The sequence below is a fragment of the Oxyura jamaicensis genome, chromosome Z, assembly GCF_011077185.1.
Source record: "Oxyura jamaicensis isolate SHBP4307 breed ruddy duck chromosome Z, BPBGC_Ojam_1.0, whole genome shotgun sequence".
NCBI lineage: Eukaryota > Metazoa > Chordata > Aves > Anseriformes > Anatidae > Oxyura > Oxyura jamaicensis.
Window position 1 is genome coordinate 39,774,274 of NC_048926.1, and position 19,766 is coordinate 39,794,039.

At 39.8% G+C, this 19,766-nt stretch overlaps 1 protein-coding gene across 3 annotated transcripts in view; it reads right to left on the reverse strand.

Moving 5' to 3' along the window:
• Window positions 1-19,225, reverse strand: part of SMC5 (structural maintenance of chromosomes 5) — a 48,864-nt gene extending 29,639 nt beyond the window's left edge. For all 3 annotated transcript variants that reach the window (XM_035310840.1, XM_035310841.1, XM_035310842.1), the window contains exons 1-10: window positions 19,079-19,225; window positions 17,015-17,156; window positions 16,000-16,052; window positions 14,499-14,661; window positions 13,084-13,218; window positions 11,371-11,511; window positions 9,465-9,626; window positions 3,506-3,577; window positions 2,319-2,574; window positions 1,194-1,348 (exon numbers count right to left, since the gene is read on the reverse strand). In XM_035310840.1, the coding sequence (XP_035166731.1) occupies window positions 1,194-1,348; window positions 2,319-2,574; window positions 3,506-3,577; window positions 9,465-9,626; window positions 11,371-11,511; window positions 13,084-13,218; window positions 14,499-14,661; window positions 16,000-16,052; window positions 17,015-17,156; window positions 19,079-19,215 (1,416 nt within the window). In that variant the 5' untranslated portion in view covers window positions 19,216-19,225. The remainder of the gene's footprint in view (window positions 1-1,193; window positions 1,349-2,318; window positions 2,575-3,505; window positions 3,578-9,464; window positions 9,627-11,370; window positions 11,512-13,083; window positions 13,219-14,498; window positions 14,662-15,999; window positions 16,053-17,014; window positions 17,157-19,078) is intronic.
• Window positions 19,226-19,766: the final 541 nt, after the last annotated feature.

Genomic DNA, 19,766 nt, shown 5'->3' on the forward strand with positions numbered 1-19,766 from the left:
CAAAAAACTTATGTCTTTAAAGCATATTCCTGATCTTTCTGCAATCAATTTTCTCTGGATGGAATCTACACTATCTCACATTGTTGTGTTTAGTTTTGAGCATTCCAGGAGTTGCCGCTGTCTCTAACACACTGCCTTCCTCTTCTCTCCATTTAATAATTGCAGCCACCACCATTTCATGTCTGGTGGCTCTGCTCCAGCACTAGTAAAGATACCATACTGTTTAGAAGCAACAAGGCTAACAAATAAAATATAGAGAACTCCATGCTTCACATATTATTCACATGCAGTTCTCTGTGACAAACATGAATAAAGAACTGTGAAGCCCGAGAAAGACAAAGATTGTCTTTAAATTCTTAAATTAAAAAGTTAAAAAATAATGTAAAGAAGATAAAATATGAATGAAGCTTTTAATATCTGAATAGAATGTTAATATTAGAATTCTGCAGTAACTCGCCAGTATTTAAGACATTATATCCATGACAAATGAAGACAAAATTACACAGAACCATGCAATTTAATAACCTCAAGATAGGAAAAGGCTGGATAAACTTACTAGCAATTTGAAAACTAAAATTTGTAAGTAAACGAGACTAACTTACATTATGTAACAGAACACAGTTCAGACATTATATTAATGAGGCCTTAAGGTAAAAGCAAAGGCCATCATATTAAGGTATCTGCAAAATTAATCTGATGTGATCTTACAGAAAGAATTGGAATATCTGGTAATAAGAGGAAATAGTAGGAGTAGACTTTTTCTGTACTTGTAGCTGGTTGTGCAGAGCACACCACAAAAACATCTGAGGAGCACAGTGATATGGTGAAATATTTGCTGAGCAGATGGTGCTTTAAGGGGGGAGCACTCAGTTACAACTACCACTATATTTTTAAGAAGCCACTTAAACCTAAGTAACACGATGTACTTTTGAGGAAATCTGCAGCATGCACCTTAAGAAAGAACTTCTTGCAGGGGAGGGAGAGGGAAGGTATGACCTCATCTTACTCAGAACTGAGTATCATTACACTACATAAGGAATGAAAACTACACAGAGTTCACCATACCAATACATACTGCATGCAATTGGCAGTTAATTTCAAGGTGTCTTATAAGTTCTGAACTAATTCCCAAAGTCTTGCAAGCATAAATAGAAATTAATTGGTTAGTGATATAGATGTAAATTTTTTCTTACCACAAGCATCATGGGCTCACAAACTGTTTTTTTAAATTTGTCTTTGTTCTTTCTTAGCCACATAAGAGCAGAGTGTGTATCTTGAAATTTCCCTTTAAGAGTCTCTTCTTTCATACTCATTATATTATTAAGTTGTCCAATGCGATCAATTATTCCTGTGATTTAAGACAGTTTCTTAAACAGAGTCCAAAGTAAGAACACATTATAATCAGTATTTTCAAATATTTATTGACTATGTTACCACAGGTATAGGGCTGACAGGAGAATATACGAATTTAGAGTTTCTATTCCCACATTCAACATCCCACTTATTCTAAAGGAATTTTAAGAATTATTCAAACTAAAATTCTAGAATAAAATGATAATGATCCAAAGCATAATGAAATGTGTTAGTACAGTATTTATATTAAAAAAACATAAGAATTTAGTCCTAAAAGTATCTCTCTTCAATTCATGTTCTACAGTTATATTTAGAACCAGTAATACCCCAAGAAACAGTGGGTCTAGCAACATGAAATTTCTGAGTGTTATTTCGTGTTTTCAGAAAAATGAACATGTGATGGTAGACTGTGTAGGAAAGCATTTGGTACAAAGGAGAAGCAGAGGTTGAATAATTTTTATGCCTCTTGAATAAAATAAATAGCCTCTCTTCCTCTAGTCACTTGGTCTTTCCCCAGGACACTTTGAAGTAATTTACTGAAATTAACGTTAGCTGAAGTTCATCCAAAAAGGACAAACCAGCATCAATAGTAATATACTGCCACAGAGATCATTTTAAGATCATCTTCAAAAGAAGCTTTTTTTCCCCCCCTTCATACTGCAAGTACACACTTTCATTTACAAACAAAACTGGCAAACCAGTTTCTTTACGCACGGATCAAGGGAAACTAGTTTCTTGTAAGAGTAGTTTTAAAGTCAATTGCTACTTTTGAATTTAAGTGTTCTTATTTTTAAAGTTGGTTTTGTTACTTTTAATAGAACAGTCAAGAGGGCTACTAAAGTAGCCATCTACAACTTTGAGGCTTGAGGTAAATGTCTCAAGTTATTTTACTACAGCAGGACAACAAGCAGATGTTGTAGGAACAGTCTTAAAAAAATAAATCAAATAAAAAAAAAGGAACTTACTTCTCTTTTCCCGTTCCTGGTTATTTTTCTCTGTTTTTACATCACTAATATCGCTCTCAATGTTTGCCCTTTCTCCTTGTAAATGTTTCAGTTCCTTATTAACAGCATCAATTTGTGGCTGAAGATTCTCACAGTCGTTCACTGTACTGAGTTCATCGTTCCATTCCTCTATCATCTTATGAGCACTTATTATTTTCTTTCGTCTATCCATTTCTTCATCTTTTTTCATTCTGAAAGCTTGATTAATTTCTTCAATCTAAGAATTTTGAATATTTTTAACATTAAGAGAGTTTAGTATGCAATCTTATGACAAATAACTTGTATTATCACTGAGAAAGGTATTAAGTACAGATGTAACCATGCATTAAAACTGTATGTTCTAGCTCCAATAGCCCTATGACAATTTAAAAGCTGAAAAGATTTTGTTAAGATTTAAGAACATTTAAGCTAAACTAAAATCAAAATTTTAAATCATTTTAAAAGTTCCTTTATTTCTACAAAAGCAGAAGCTTAAAGCATAATATCTTTAACACATTTGAAAGCTAGTCTAGATTACATAAAGCCTACATTACAAAACACAATGTGCAACTTGAATTCTACGCCTTAATGTGTAACTTAGAAATTTCTTGATGGAGTGCTTAGGTGAAGAACAGCAATTCTTCTTTACAACAGATTTTTGGAGCACATTCTCTGAAAATGCTGGATGTATGCATTTAGTTAACAGAAGCAATAACCAAAGCCTCTTACACAGAGTATTTGAGTGAGTTTTTAATGCTGCGTGCATTATTGTACTACCAAGGCTGTAACTTTTCAAGAAAAGCCTGCAAAATATTGCACATATACATACTGTCCATTCTAAAAGTTTGTTGCATCAAAGTAACTGATTTTATGATTTGTACAACTGTCTAATAGCAATATGTGTTCGAGTAATAGGCATTTGATTCTCAGAAGATTGTTCTGCCCAGAAGGCGCTAAGATTAATTGTATACTAGAAGTGAAGTATAAAAATGCTGCTAGTGCTTGCAGAGAAACCTCCCTGACCTCTGACTAAAGAGTAGACAAAAAAAAAGTTTTACTGCAGAATTTAAGGAGCAGAATTATACCTTTACGCAGGATGTGCCACAGCCAGTACCAAATTAATGTATTAAACAAAAAAGCACCAAAAAGTCAAACATCAAGACTCTTACTTGCTTATCTTTCATCTCCAAATCATCTTGCTTTTGTTTACATTTTTGAGAGGCCTCCTTGATTTCACCAGCCTGCATATAACAACATATTTAAATTAGATAGTAATAAAATGCAGAATAAATGCTTAGTTTCATATATACTGAAACTGCCTTCAAGTTTGACTGATTTTTACAGATAAAGCTATAATTGAATTTTTATGACTGACAAAGACAAGCTCATCATCTTATTACTACTCTTCCTTCTATCTGTAAGAAATACATTTTCAGCAATTTGTACAGAACTGAATATTGGCATATAATCTGTTCACACATGCAAGATCAGCTATGGATCTGCAAACTCAGGCACAACAGAGGAAGCATCCTAACCTAATCTTAATTAAAATAACTCCACCTTTGATTTAAGCAAACAAAAAAAGTTAACATTCAGACCCTTAAACTGAAAAAAGTTACTGCCTCTTTTTCCAAATTGACTTTACAAATCAAAGTTCCTACTTAGAGACAAATTTACAGTAGGGAAGGCTTAAATTCTTAGGCACAGGACAGCAAAAACCATTTGTTATAGCCATCCTGCCTCTGAAGTGCATTGTGCTAAAGCTATATTCTACACAGCTGAGAAATTGTTGACTAAGGAATAGGATAGGAAGGGACTTAAAAGGATCATAAGGTCCAACTGCCTGACTACTTCAGGGCTAAGCAAAAGTTAGAGCACATTGTGCTCTAACAACAACAACATTGTCCAAATACCTCTTGAAAACTGACAAGCATGGGACATCAACTACCTCTTTGACCACCCTCACAGTGAATAATTTTTTCCTAGCATCCGGTCTGAACGTCCCCTGGTGCAGCTTTGTGCCATTCCCACATGTTCTGTCGAGGGTTATCAGGGACGAGAGACCAGCACTCCCCTCTCCACTTCCCATCATCAGAAGTTGTGGACAGCAATGAGGCTGCCTCTCATCTTTCTTTTCTCCAGACCAGAAAAGCCAGAAGTGTCCTCAACCTCTCCCAACAGGACGTGCCTTCCAGCCCTCTTACCAGCTGTGCTGCCCTCTTCTGAGGCTTTCAAGGACCTTAACATCCTTTTTATATTGTGAAACCCAGAACAGCACACAATATTCATAGTTAAGGCTGCACTGACACTAAATATAGTGGGAGAATCATTCTTTTTGACCTGCTGGCTATGTTGTGTTTACGGTACCCCACAATGTAGTTTGCTCTCCTGGCTTCCAGGGCATACTGCTGGCTCATGTTGAACCCACTGTCGACCAGTAGCCCCAGATCATGCTGTGCTGCTCTCCCACCACACACTTCCCAGTCTGTACTTGTGACAGGTATTACTCCAGTCCAGGTTCTGCACCCAGCATTCACCTTTGTTGTATTTCATGCCACTGATGATTGTACAGTACTCCAACACATGCAGATCCCACTGTAAGGCCTGTTGTTCCTCCAGGGAGCCAACAGCACCTCAAAGCTTAATACCATCGGAAAACATTCTAAGGATACATTCACCTCCTGCATCCGGATCACTGATAAAAATGCTGACATGACTCGTCCCAGAACGGAGCCCTGGGGAACACCACTAGTGACTGGCTCACAGAGCAGCCTCATTCACTACAGCCTTTTGAAATCCGACATTCACTTAGTTCATCACCAGTGTGGCATGAACCTGTTCAACTCACAGTTGGACCATCTGTCCAGAAGAATGCTGTGAGGAATAGTATCAAAGGCCTTAATAAAATCCTGGAAGATTACACCCACCCCCTTCCCTTCATCCACCAACTGAATGACCTTATCATAGAAGGAGATCAAATTACTATGTAGGGCTTTCCTTTCATGAACCAACAACACCTACGCCCAACAACAGCTTTGTTCTTTATATGCCTTTCAGTGACACCCAGGCCAATCTTCTTCATAACTCTTCCAGGGACTGAGGTTGGACTAACAGGCCTGTAGCCTTCCTAGTAGCTTTCCTGGGCCTTCTCTCATGCCCTCTTGTAGATGGGTATAACAATGGATAGCTTCCAGTCAGCAGGGACCTCCCCAGACTCTCATGACCTTTTACAAATTGTTGACAGGGGTCCACCTATAACACCTACTAATATCCTTCAGTACTTTGAGGTGAATCCTGTCATGCCCCATGGACTTAGGAACATCCAGCTGATACAGGCACCACTGCCTCTACTCTTTCTCTATTCCCAGATTCCAGAGAGCTTTAGAACAATAGAGGTTGGTAGGAACTCCTGGAAGTCAAGTCACCCTGTGCAATCCCTTGCTCAAAGTAGGTCTTACTAAACCGCATTACTTACTAAACCATGTCCAGTTGAGTCCTGAAAGCCTCCAATGACAGAGACTCAATTACTTATTTGGGCAATGTCTTTCACCATCCCCCCAACCTCCCAAACCTTCCCGAATTCCAAATTATCTGTTACTTGTCATAGCAAGAGGAATAGGAGCAGTGAAGGCCTATTTGTCTCAAGAGGCTACCTAGGAAGTGCAATGAGAGGAAAAGACAAGAACTTGGCAACCTTCAGACTTCTCACATTATCTCAATGCCACATTACAAGACTTGGGTTGTGCTGTGGCTAAAATTAACAGGTTTAAAAGATTCTCAGATGGAAAAAGTAGTTAGAAAAAGCTACTAATTGCAAGTTCCATAATAAAATAGAATTATGATCCTACAGAGGCAGCATGCTGTGCCTTCTGTACAAATTCAACTCCTTCCCGAACCAAAAAGGCTGAAGGATGGGAAACCTGTGGGTAAATTCCAGTGCAGACAGTGAAATAAAAACTGCACTCCAGCTGGAAGGAATTTCTTCCTACAAAATAAGTCACACTGAAAAACTAAGATGCACAAAAAAAAAAACCACAGAAAATAAAATTGTGCAGCTTCTTTTCCATCTCACAAGCTAAAGGGTGAACACAACATTAAGGCCTTGACCCTGCAGTTGTTTGCACAGAGACAAGATGGAACGGCGCACCTTGGTCTTGCAGTTGAATGTGATACAGTACTGACTCCACGGTGCTGTCTGAAAACACCTCAGGCAGACACTACAAAGAAGAAGAAAGCCTTTCCAGGGAAACTGATGCAGAATGTTCACAGAAAAATTTTGAAGCATCTTTAATACTCTCCTGACTTTGAGAACTGGAATCCAATCTTTCAATTATCATGTATTTTTAGGTACCAACTTACTGAATAGATTAACAACTATAATCTTGTTTAAAATTTTTGCAGTACAACCAAAAAGCTCTGCTTTATACTATGAAATACTACCCAAATTGCATTGCATAATCCACCCTTTTCAAAGGTCCAAGAGCCTGGAGCAGAAGCTATTCTAGTATTCTCTCACACAATTTTATCAACCTCTTCCTCCAAAATGGGCAGATTTATTTTCTTCAGAATCTGCACATCCCACCCACCCTAAGCACAAAATTTTACTCACACTTCTTAATCTAACCAAAGACTTACAAGTATCTTAACACAGAAACAACAGAAATAGTCATGCATTCTCTGAGTAGTTTAATTTCTTTCCAGATTTAGCACTACCTTTTCTTTCACACTATGGGAAATCTGTAACACCATGACTGGCTTTCTGCCAACAAAATGCAAACAAAACATACCAAAGAGGGATTTTTGCTCTCACATGCCTATCTTCAAACCAAGAGTAAGATCTCAGGAAGTAGTCAGGATTACAGTTATTTGATAACAGAAATAAGCCTGGACCAAAGGGCCTGGAGATAGTCATATTCTTACAGGTCTGTGTCTGAAAGAGTCAACTTCAAATGCTGAACTGCTCTCCCTTAATGCCCAGCTAAATGTTTACTTTAAAAAAAAAGACAAAAAACGTTTATGCAAATAAAGTTATACTGCTTTCATAATAAAATCACTCAACTCATGCTGGGTGATAGTATAATCATCCATGAAATACTCAAATTCTCGCATATATAAGGTCTAAATTTTAAGCTATAACAAATTCAAGCAGTGTCTTTAAAGAAGTGAAGAGTTTCTGAAGAACTAGCAATTGAAGTAACTTGAGGGTATCGTGCTTAAAGCCATTGAGGTTTTGCCTTGGGTTAAAACTAGTGACAGTGCTGGCAGCACACAACCTGCTTCAAAAGAAACTCGAAAGCAATATTAGAATATCTCATTAAGTCTTTTATAGGTAATTTACTTCAAATGTCACATCTCTCCTTCTTTGAGTATTTTTGGCTTCTGGAATTCTGTAGAACAAAATGCACCTAATACATTCTCTGAGCCCAAAAGAAGCACGACTTCAAAATAAAGCTAACCTTATGAGTGTGTAGTGTATAGCACTCCACAGGTTTAGTAGAAACAAGTTGATTCAAGAGTTAGTCAATCAAGAGTATGAGTCAATCAGGTAGCACATTCCCCCAGTTCCACTTTTACAGTTCTGTAGTGAACCACCTATATAAGAACACTCTCTGAAAGCTGAAGCTAAAATGTTAACTATTTTTCCATAGGCTTCTGATGCAAACAGAACGTAACTTCTAAATGAGTATAGACCAAAACCTCTAGGAACTGTGAAAGCAGCAGTTTGCAGCAGAACTCCTTCTTGTTCAAAACATATAGATATATATAAGCATGAGTATAACGTTAGTTAAAAATGAGATAGGACTAAAACATAGCAGGATAACACTAAGCTGTGAAAACAAAGCACGAAGGCCCTTTCCACATTACGAAAATCAATTGAAGCTTCCAGCCATCAACTTTCCCCTAAGGAAGACCACCTACTTTTTAAAAACAAAGCAACAACAAAAATAAAAAAGCCACATCCAAAAGCCCCACTTCAATAAAACCAACTTTAAGAAGTTTATATATTTTGAAAAGCAGTATAATATGCTCTTGCAGCACTGTGGAGCTTAGAGTCCAAGTCTGGCTACCACTGTTCTAAGTAAGATTTTTGAAAAGTGGTACTGGTGTGAACAACAATCTGGTTTTTTGCTTGGTTGCGATTTGGGGGTTTTTGATTTGTTTTGTCTTTCAAAGAAAGCACATCGAGAGTGTAGTAACTCAGTGCACTAAATGATATTCAAGTAAAGTTTCAGGCTGATTCTACAAGCTGAGTCATGACAGCAGTGTCACAGGTGCCTTCACACCAAGTTATCTGATTTGAATTAAAGTTATCTTCAAAGAGAACTCACTACAGTAAATATTCTCATGTTATCAGTTACCTTTGATTATTCATCAAAAAATTTTTACAGCCTATGCATACAATGACTACTGCAGCCTGAACAGTAGATAATAGTTATGTCCTGCAGAGAATTACAGTACCTTTATAGACATTTTCCACACCTGTAAATACAACAGCTATTCAAAGTCAGATACCAAGCTGTAAAGCATAGGCAGGCTACCCATTTAAATTTTTCAATGCATAAGAATGTTCACAACTGATGGAGGATTACCATATACTAAAAAATAAATATATAAATACCCTACTTACAAAAGTAGATTAAACATTAGAAAAAAGCCCTTAGGCCAGAAAAGTTGCAAATTAGCTTAAATTAACCACACAAACTGACCACATTTTCCTAAGATACACCAAGTTGGAGAATTTGCAAACTGAGTAAGTTTTGCAAAGAAACTACAGAACAGATGAAAACACAGGATTGATCTAATACTGTTACCTAACTTCAGGAAACTGTAACACAATAACCCTGAAGACTGTGAAGGTTCTTTGAAGATAAGTGTTCCTGTTCAAGTAATACCAATAGTAGAATTTTAGAGTGACTACTTAAGGTAAATTAAGAAACACAATCCTTAAGTTTTACTGCGTCTAGTGGAACACTAATGTGAAGAACTCAGTGAGAACCAAGGGCAGGAGAACTTCATAAATACTTCTACAACATATTATGGCACACTATAAAGAAAGATGCTACTCTTACACTTTGCAAATCTGAAAAAAGAACACCTGAATACTATAACTGAACTTAAATTACCTACCATACATCTTATTTTCCTATCCAGACTCTTATAAGATTCTTCAATTTCTTGCATTTTTTTCGTCAGTGGAGACTGCATTTCCTTCAGATTCTTCAGTTCTTCCCTGGCCTGGTCTCGGATTTGTTTCACTTCCTCGTGCTGCTGACGAACAGTTTCATATTCCTTGGAAAAGTTGCAAGTAAAATTAAAGACTTCTCTCTTCTTTTCCAGTATTTTATACTGCTTTAACATTTTATGTAATTGAACAGAGGTTTTAAGAGAAAAATCTCATTCAGAAACTAGTATTAGCATAACTACTTAAGTAATCCTCCTGTTATTAGTGACTATGAGCAGAAGATACAGAGATCATTCATTCCCCACTGAACAGGGCACACATTTAGTTCTTCTCAAGTAACTGACAATGGAAGTAGAAGATACGACCAGCAACTTTGCCTTTAAACCCATCTTGGATCAGTATGGAAAAAGTAATTCAGCCCCTTCTGTCTATACTTTGAGCATTAATTAAGCAGAAGTCCTCAAACTAAGGAGCAAGAAACCACAGAAAACTTCAGGAGAAAGAAAAGGAAGAAGTTAGATGGATCAGAGCTAGGAACAGATATAACACTGAAGTAAACTGAAGGGGAGAAGGGAAGAACAAAACTTTCAGGGAGAAAAAAAAAAACAAAACCAACACACGCAAACAAATCCTACACCATACACTAAAATAACAAGTCACTACCTAGGGAGCCCTGAATTATTCTGAGATTTAAAAGAACACAAAACCAACAACAACAACAGAAAAAGGGATCGCCTGCATCCATCAATCATCCATTCTGCACTATCTGCCACTGCACTGGGTTAACATAACAAGGCTTTAGTAGCAGGAGGTGGGGGGGGAGGTCTGTAGAATCCTGCAGCCCCCAGGGTCAGTGCAGCAGGAGGGCAAGAGGTGCTCCAGGCACACAGCAGCAGTTCCCCTGCGGCCTGTGCAGAGGCCCCTGGTGGAGCAGGCTGTCCCCCTGCAGCCCATGGGTCCCACATGGAGCAGATCTCCACGCTGCAGCCCGTGGAGGAGCAGCTGGATGTGCCCCTGAGGAGGCTGCGGCCCATGGAGAGCCCCCGCAGAAGCAGGCCCCGGGCCGGAGCTGCAGCCCATGGAGAGGAGCCCATGGTGGAACAGAAGGCCTGGTGGGAGCTGCCACCCATACTGGAGCAGTCAATTCCTGAAGGATTGACCTGATGGTACAGACCCGCATTGGATTGGTTCTTGAAGAACTGCAGCCTGTGGGAAGTCCACAGAAAATCAGTTCAGGAAGGATGGCATCCTGTGGGAGGGACATCAGGCTGGAGCAGGGAAGACAGTGAGAAGAAAGGAGTGGCAGAGAAATTGTTAAGTACTGACCACAACCCCTGAGCTGCTCAGGAGGCTGGAAAAGTGTTTTTAGTTTGCTTGTAGTTTCTCACTGCTCTTGTATGTTAGCAACGGGCAATAAATTATGTTAATCTCTCTACGCTGAATTTACTTTGCCTGTGATGGTGAGTGATCTCCCTGTTCTTATCTCAACCCATGAGCCTTTTTTCACCCTATTTTTGTCCCCTTTTCTTTTTAGAAGGAGGGAGAGAGCTGTGTGATTGTGTTAGCTGCCCATCAGTGTGAAACCAACACAGCCACTTTTTCCTAGTTAGTAATTTAATCACCACACTTGTAAACAAACAAAAAAATCACAAATATATCTACTTAGGCTACCCTGTCAAAATTATTTTTTTTTGTACTATCTTTTTTTATAAAGCAGAAATGCATTTGAAGAAAGATGTGATAAACCAATTTAAAATTAAGAAATCCCTTCAACATGACATAGTTTTAGTATTGCAGTTGTAAGGAAAACATGTCAGGTAAGAGAAACATTGAAAATAAAATTAAGCTTACCACCCAAGGTCTTTTTCTTTCAAGCATCTCAATTACATCTAGATGGCGCTTGCGTTCATGGTATCTCTTGACATCTTGTTTGTATCGTTCAACCCTCTGTTTCATTTTCTCCAATGAGTTAGCTTTCTCTTTGCACAAATTCTGTAAGAATATACATTCCATAATTTACAGCATCTACTCTATGAAAACACTTTTCAGAAATTATCCATACTTGGACTCCTTGCTACAAGGACATCGAGGTACCAGAGTGTGTCCAAAGAAGGGCAACAAAGCTCCTAAAGGGTCTAGAGAACAAGTTTTACAAGGAGCGGCTGAGGGAGTTGGGTTTTTTTTAGCCTGGAAAAAAGGAGGCTCAGGGGAGACCTTATCAAGCTCTACAGTTACCTTACAGAGGGCTATAGCAAGGTGGGAATTGGTCTCTTCTTCTCCTAAGCACCACATGGTAAGACAAGAGGAAATGGCCTTAAGTTGTACCAGGGGAGGTCTGGGTTGGATAGTAGGAAAAATTTCTTTGCTGAAAGGGCTGTAAAGCATTGGAACAGGCTGCCCGGGGAAATGGTTGAGTCACCATCCCTGGAATTCTTCAAAAATCATGTTGATGTGGTGCTTAGGGACATGGTTTTATGGTGGATTTGGCAGTGCCAGGTTAAAGGCTGGACCAGATGATCCTAGAGGTCTTTTCCAATCTAAATGATTCCATGGTTCTACAAATAACTATGCAGAAATTTAACATTACAGAGGACATTTTAGTTCAGCAGTAATAACAGAAGTGGTTCTGGTTCTTAATCCATTCAGAAGAGCTGTCCACGTTTTTCAAATAACTATATCACACACTTTGCTGTTTAAATTCAGTTTGTTTTCACAGAATCTTAACACAAATAAAAACTTTTAAAATAAAGAATTTCATCCCTACAGCTCATGGACTGATTAATCTAGAAGTTTCTAAACAACCATAACTGATTTTGCTAAATACAAGTTGTAAAAATACTTCTGAAAGGTCTTGTACAGATCTGTAACAAAAATGGTTGGTATTCAAATGTAGTAGATATGAATGGAAATGCATGCGTTTGCACAAATATAAGAAACAGTGGAACAAAGAATTAAAATGGCCTGCACTGGTGACCACAGGCACTGTTCCCAGAACAGTGCTCCCAAGACACTGTTCCCAGCAGTAACATCTCTGTAGAGATTACAAAGCCAGCCCGCTGGTAAATTCACAGTACAGGTGAGTGTCAGGGAAAGATCCTGCATGCTAACAAAAGGACAGCAATAAGGTTGCAGCACGCTGCTTACAATTACCTTTTTTCCTTTTCGTCTGTGACTATTCCAAACCAGGAAAAAGTAACAGGCAACAATCTCATCCATAATTTATGGAAAGCAAGATTAAATGAAAGGAACACCTCCTAACAGTTGACAACTCTTAAAGGGCAAAAAAGATATGCTCAGATAGCAAGCAGTTACTGCCAGTCAAGAATCACAGGAAAGCGATGAGGACGTGATAGAAGGCATCTGCTGTACTCTATGTCCAGAACACTTGCACTTGTGTCTTAGTGCTTGCAAGCTGGAGAGTGAATGAGATCTGAGAGAAGATGCGTGCTATTGGGCAAATTGGAAAAAAATCTACTTACCACAACTTCATAAATAAACAGCCTGTAATAACTCACATAAAATTTTACTATGTAAGTTCTCTGCCTGTACAGTGCGCATGTTTACCTCTAGTTCTCTTTCTTTTTCTCTGAAGTTTTTCAGTTCACAGTGGAATTTGTACATTTCTGGAGGACCAATGGATTTTTCGGTGGCTTCAAGCAATTCAACCTTACTCAGTCTTGCAAATTCTCCAACTCTGTCCTATAAAATAAAGGAGTTGTAACAATACAGTTTTAGTTGGAGCATAGGACAGTAATACTGGATTTAAATAGTCTCACAAACATCACCTGACATACAGTTCTTTGATAGTTCTGAAATAATTAAGCATAGGACAACCACCTCTGGAAAAGGCAACGCAACTCCTTTTAATATTTGTAAAATTTCATGCCAGAACAGCTCCAGGAAAACCTTGCATGATTTGAGCTTACATCTTAGCTCTTGGCTTTCTCAGCAGCTCTTGAGGGTATCTGTTGAGGATGGGGTGGTTCATTGTTTCTGAATTGGCTATCACTCTTCTGAATGAGCCGGCTCAGTTGCGAGAATTTACTTTTTTCAGCCTTTCTTCATAAATGCACTTCTCCTTGAAGAGGAGAATAAACGCATGACTGGCTAGGCTCTAATAGGGTTCCCTTTTACTACCATCTCTGATGATTCCCATGAGCTGGAAAGGTCTTCAGAAGCCACCCACCTTAACATTTTTTAAGGGTGTAACTGTGACCCAACATAGTTCTCTGCACAGAAACCCTAAACTTCCAGAGCATGGATTCAGCTCTCAAAGCATCATCTGACATTTATTAGTCTTCTCCTTCCTTCAAGAGCTATTTTCCATCAGGATAATTTAACTTTTTACAAAATTTGATTCTGAATATCTTTAAGTCATACCTTATACTCAACAAAAAAAACTTAGAGCCTCAGGAGTTGATAAGAAGGCTCTAGCAGCAGTCTCTGTTGCAACTACAAGGTCATTTAATAGGGCTACTTTCTGGATCTCAGAGAAAGAAATCCAGACAACTCTTTGCCTTCGTTTGCCAATTACAGGATTTAGTCATGAGGAACTGACTGGATATAACTAAAGAAAAGCACATGCAGACAATGACTGGGGAAGGCAGGGATGCAGGAACCATGCAGATAAAGGAATAGAGATGGTGCTAGACCTCAAGACCTTATTTATTTAAATTTCCCTACAGATTTGTTGCAGCATTAGTGGCAGGACAGAGAGATAATACTGATAGCATTGCTACACAAACAACATCAGCAGCTTCCTTTTCAATCTCAACAGACAGCAGGTACAAAACTGTCCAGTTAAGAAACCCTAAAAGCCACATAGTTCCTTTCTTCTTTCAACATCCCAGCAGTATGACTACGTTCCCACACTCATCCTTCCTACAGTCCAATTAAATTGCTGAAATGGTGCAGGATTTGGAAATAAGCTACAAAACCCTCTCACTGCAACTGCATTGCCTTTCAAAATTCTTTCATACCTGAGGAAGAAACTGGCACAAGTTGTCCACCTGGATGTTTAAGGCTGCGATCTGTTCTTCTACTGTTTTCAGAGTTGCTGGTTTTTTGTTGATAAACCATGTTGACGTGTTGTTTACCACTTGAATTTCACGTGTGATAATGATATTGTCAGGTGTCTTAGACCTGATTAATAAAAAAAATATTTGCACATTTTAGAGTATACAAGGGTCACCAGATGTCAGAATACGTTAGTTACGATGTTAAAAACTTATTTGATACCTGAATATTTAAATACTCAACATCAGGAGACAGATTCAGATTGTTTCACATACTTTACAATATTTTAATGATGAATGAATCCCACCATGTCTCCTGTGCAACACTGATAACATCACAAATATCTGCAAATCTTAACTCAGAGGTAGCTATTTATATATATGACATATCCTTGCCGAATGTATGAATCATTTAAAGTTGTTATACATGAAGTATTTCATATATAAAACTATTTTTAATTTGAAAGAGGAAGCTTTAAATTTGGTATGCAGGAGTTGTACCAGCACCAAGTTCTTAAAGTTAAAAACATTCATGTACAGAACTCAATGAGAACTCAATCAATAAGCTGTGTATGCATATTCCACCTGAAAATAAGAACATCATCATACTGAATAAAAATAACTATTTCTGTTTCTACTTTTAAAGATCAGTAAAGACACATCAATTGCCCACAAATTACTTTATATACAATTTGATCAAGGTGGCCAACTTTTATACAAATTAAGGATCTAAATCATTTTATTAGCTCTACGTTCTATTTAGTTTAGGCACAGATCAGGTTAAGGCTTATCAAGACAATCTGTGCTACGGCACTGCTATTGCAGCTTCAAGATCTCCACCCAAAAGCAGATACTGAGGAACTCTGTTAGGATAGTTTCTCTTTAGCACTAAATACTGGAACCATGTAGTATTAACCCTGTAATCGTAAAATAAATGCAAGTTACTAACCTAATTCTACAGACTAACTCCAGATGATATTTCAGTTTCTCTGTCTGGTATAAGCTTACCTAGAATTAGTCAGATCTACTTTTTTTCCCTTCAGTAACATTTGCATTAAGAATGCAAAGGAACCCCTCATGTCAGGGATATCAGTACAAAAAAGCAAAGACAGAACTTTTTTTTTTTTTTTTTTTTTTTTTTTTAGAGTTTAGACTGACTTTTTTAAATCCTTTTTAAATATACACATCAATCTTCTTCCATGTATTCTTTTTGCACCAAGACAAGGTAAAATACTTCAGAAAGTGAAATCAGGACAAACTATCACTGCTTATTTTTTTGACTGATTTTTAAAAAACTTAAAATTGTGAAGTTCAGGGGAAACAACAACAAGAAAGAAAAAAGAAATCAGCTTAAAGAAAAATCTAAGTACACTCTGTACAGATTTTGTTCTACAATTTTGTGAGCAACTGTGTGGGGAAATAATCTAATTAAAAATGAATAAGAAAATATAATTTTACTACTTACAGTTCAATTTCTACCACACCTTTCAGGCACCCCTGCTTTACAAAGAGACCAACCTACAAAATGAATTATAGAAATTACTATTGCAAAATAACTCTGTATTAAGATGTAATCTCTTTCAAAAATATACATTTGTATTATAGAGTTGCAGTAATGCTGTATTTCATTGAAAACTGACAATAACAACAAAAAATTATTTTATCTGTATACTACCCCAGAAAAAAGGAAGATAGTATTAACTTCCTCATTAACTAGCAGCATTAGAACTTCTTCCACAGATTAACAATTTCTCATCAATTTACTAAAAAGTTCATACTCGTTGGATAATTGTATGAAAACATGAAAATACCATCCAGGCAATTTCCATACTTTAGGTTTTCTCAAGACAGAGCTGCAATCACAAAATATGTACAATCATTTAGGTAACCAGATTTAGAGCTCCAAAGAACTACCAAAATATGTTCCACCTAACCAGAATATCCATGGAAACAAAAGCAAAAACTTTAAAAATAAAAAAAAAGAGACTACACAAATAAACTTACTCCTATAATATCACTATATAATCTTTTGGGAACAAAGAACAGTAGATACAATGAAAAAAAATGAATAGCACAACCCCAAATCATTTAAGTCATTACATTAAGTCACAGATGCATTTATAAGAGGCTGCATGCCTCTACAAAAACTCTCAGTCACATCAAGAATGTTATTTCTATGGGTGGCATTTTCCTATGCTACCATGGAAGCCTAAACATCTTCAGAACTAACATCTAGTCTACTCTAGGTTCCTGTTCAATTCAGGTGTTTCCATTTGTTAATTCAAACAAAGCAACAAGTAGTTAAGTATGGCCACCACTTCGATCAAAGCCTCTGCCCCTGGAGCAGGCTATTCTACAATTCCCACACCTTGTAGTCTTACAAAATAAAGCAAATCAAGGAAAACATATCATCCATACCTCCCCCTGGACAAGGCTCTTGATTTCATTAAACATGAAAATTAAGAAAAGTTTATAGTCACCTTGTCAGCTCGTCCTATGAAAGAAGGTTTTCCAGCTAGTCCCAGACAGATGGCACAAACAATGCTTGACTTTCCCGTCCCATTAGCACCTACAATCACGTTCAAGTTGGGTCCTGGACGTACTTCACAGATGTCATAAGTTCTGGAAAACACAATATTTTCTTGAACATTATACCCCATACGTCACCTCAAAACCACTTTCTGACTATATTAAATACGACAGATTATGATTTTATCAAATCTAGACTAATTCTTCAACCATTATACTGCAATTAAACCTCAAGAATGAAAACTGGCACTCCATTAAAACACTTGGGAATAAATTCCGACCTGCCAGAGCATTTACAACAGCATTTTTCACAACAAATGGTTATAAAGGAATGAAATCTAGACACACACACAAAAAGAAAAACGACAATTCCTACTAACTTTACTATGACTTCATATTATCTGACATTAAAGTCAACCACACACAACCACATCACCCCCTGGTAGCCGGGGGCCATAGGGGTGGCTTCTGTGAGAAGGATCTAGAAGCTGCCCCATGTTTGGTAAGGGCTCCACTGCTGACCAGGGCTGAGCCAGTAAGTGATGTTGTTTTGCACCTCTGTGAGAGCAGATTTAAGACAGGGAAAAAACACTGCGCCACACAGCAGCTGGGAGAGTGAGAGGAGTGAGGAACAGCCTTGCAGGCACCAAGGTCAGTGAAGAAGGAGGGGGAGAGGTGCTCCAGGCACCGGAGCAGAAGTCCCCTGCGGCCTGTGGTGAGGACCATGGTGAAGCAGGCTGTCCCCCTGCAGCCCATGGAGTACCACGGTGGAGCAGGGTTCCATGCTGCAGCCCGTGGAGGAGACCATGGTGGAGCAGGTGGGCCTGCACTGACGGAGGCTGTGGCCTGTGGAAGACCCCTGCCGGAGCAGATTCTGGGCTGGACCTGCAGATCATGGAGAGCAGACCATGCAGGAGCAGGTGACCTGGCAGGAGCTGCTGCCCGTGGGGGACCCAGGTTGGAACAGTTTGCTCCTGAGGGATGGACCCTGTGGTACGGACCTATATCAGTTCTTGAAGAGCTCCTGCCTGTGGGCAGCCCAGGCCGGATCAGTTCAGCAAGGACTGCATCCCATGGGTGGGACCCCACAGCACAGGGGACAAGAGCGTTCGAGAAGGAGCGGTGGCGAATACGCCTTACAGACTGACCATAGCCCCCATTCCCCCGTTCCCCCGCGCCGCTCGGGGGGAGGAGGTGGAAGAGGGTGGATGGGGGGAGAAGGTGCTTTTGGTTTCTTTCCTTTGTTTCTCACTCCTCTAGCTTGTTAGTAATAGGCAATAAATCTTAGTATCTCCCTATGCTGAGTCTGTTTTGCCCACCACAATAATTACTGCGTGATCTCCCTATCTCAACCCTTGAGCCCCTTTCATCGTATTTTCTCCCCACTCCTCTTTGAGAGGGGGGAGTGAAAGAGCCTGTGGTGGAGCTCGGCCGCCCACCCGAGTAAAACCACCACGTTTATACTGAACCCCACTGTTAGTTGTTCTGCTCACACACCGCACCAGGCAGAGTCAAAGTTGGCAGGCACTAGCACCAAAAAAATAAACTCAAGTCTTAACAGTAGGACAATCCGTGTACAACTGGAAAAGAACGTATTTGAATACCTAGTCCTGAGACTTAAAACGAAGGTGTTTTAGGTGTTGTTGGCCCGCGATTTATGCTAACCAAAGCTGCCTGCAAGGCTGACAAGAACCTATCAGCACACTAGCCACAAGAAAACGAACTGAAAGCTTCTACCGGTAGCACAACAGCTTCAAATAAATACATAAATATACATACATATATATATTTATTTATTTATTATATATATTATACATATATATTTTCACCAAGGAGCGAGGGGAGCCCAAAGCGCATGCAGCAGGCCGGGATTAAGGCACCGCTGTCCCCTCATGGCCCAACGGCCGCCCCAACAGCCCCCCGCAGCCGTTAAACCTCCGCGGGCGGCGATGAACAACCCCCTGCCCCAGCCTCTGTCGCGACAGCCGGGCCACGCGCACCCGGCGCCCACTCACAGGAAGTTCTCCATGAAGATCCTGACGATGGAGCCCTCCACGAAGCGGGGCCGCTGCCTGGCGGCCCGCGGCGCTCCATCGGCGCCCAGCTGCGAAGCGCCCGCGCCCCAGCCCCCCCTCACCGCCACCGCCGCCATCTTGGGACGCGGCCCCGGCCTCGGCCCCGCTCCGAGAGGCCGCGCGCGCCGCGCTTCCATTGGCGGGCGGGGAACGGGGGCGGAGCTGTCGCCCTGGGGAAAGGGGAGCGCTCATTGGCGGGCTAACGAGCCGCGAGGCCTCTCATTGGTCCGCAGCGCGCCGGGATGGTGCCTATTGGCTAGGAGAGAACGGGGCGGTACAAAGGGGCCCCTCCCCGAGTACTTTCGCCTTCAGAGAAGGAGGGGAGGAGGCGGGGCGAGGATAAGCCCCGCCCACCACCTCTGCCCCAGCCTTCCCGCCGTGCGCCCGCAAGATGGCGGCAGCGCCGGGCCGCGGGGGCTGCCCGTGTCGGGCGCTGCCGTCAGCAATACCCGGGCGGGGGCGGCCGCGGGGACCGGCCTCGGCGGGCAGCGGGGAGGCGCTGGAGGGCGGAGACAAAATAAAATAAAACACAATATATAAAAATAGTAATAATAATAATAAATCAATAAAATAAATTCATAAATAATAAAAATTCAATGAAATAAGTTATAAAAATAATAACAAAAAT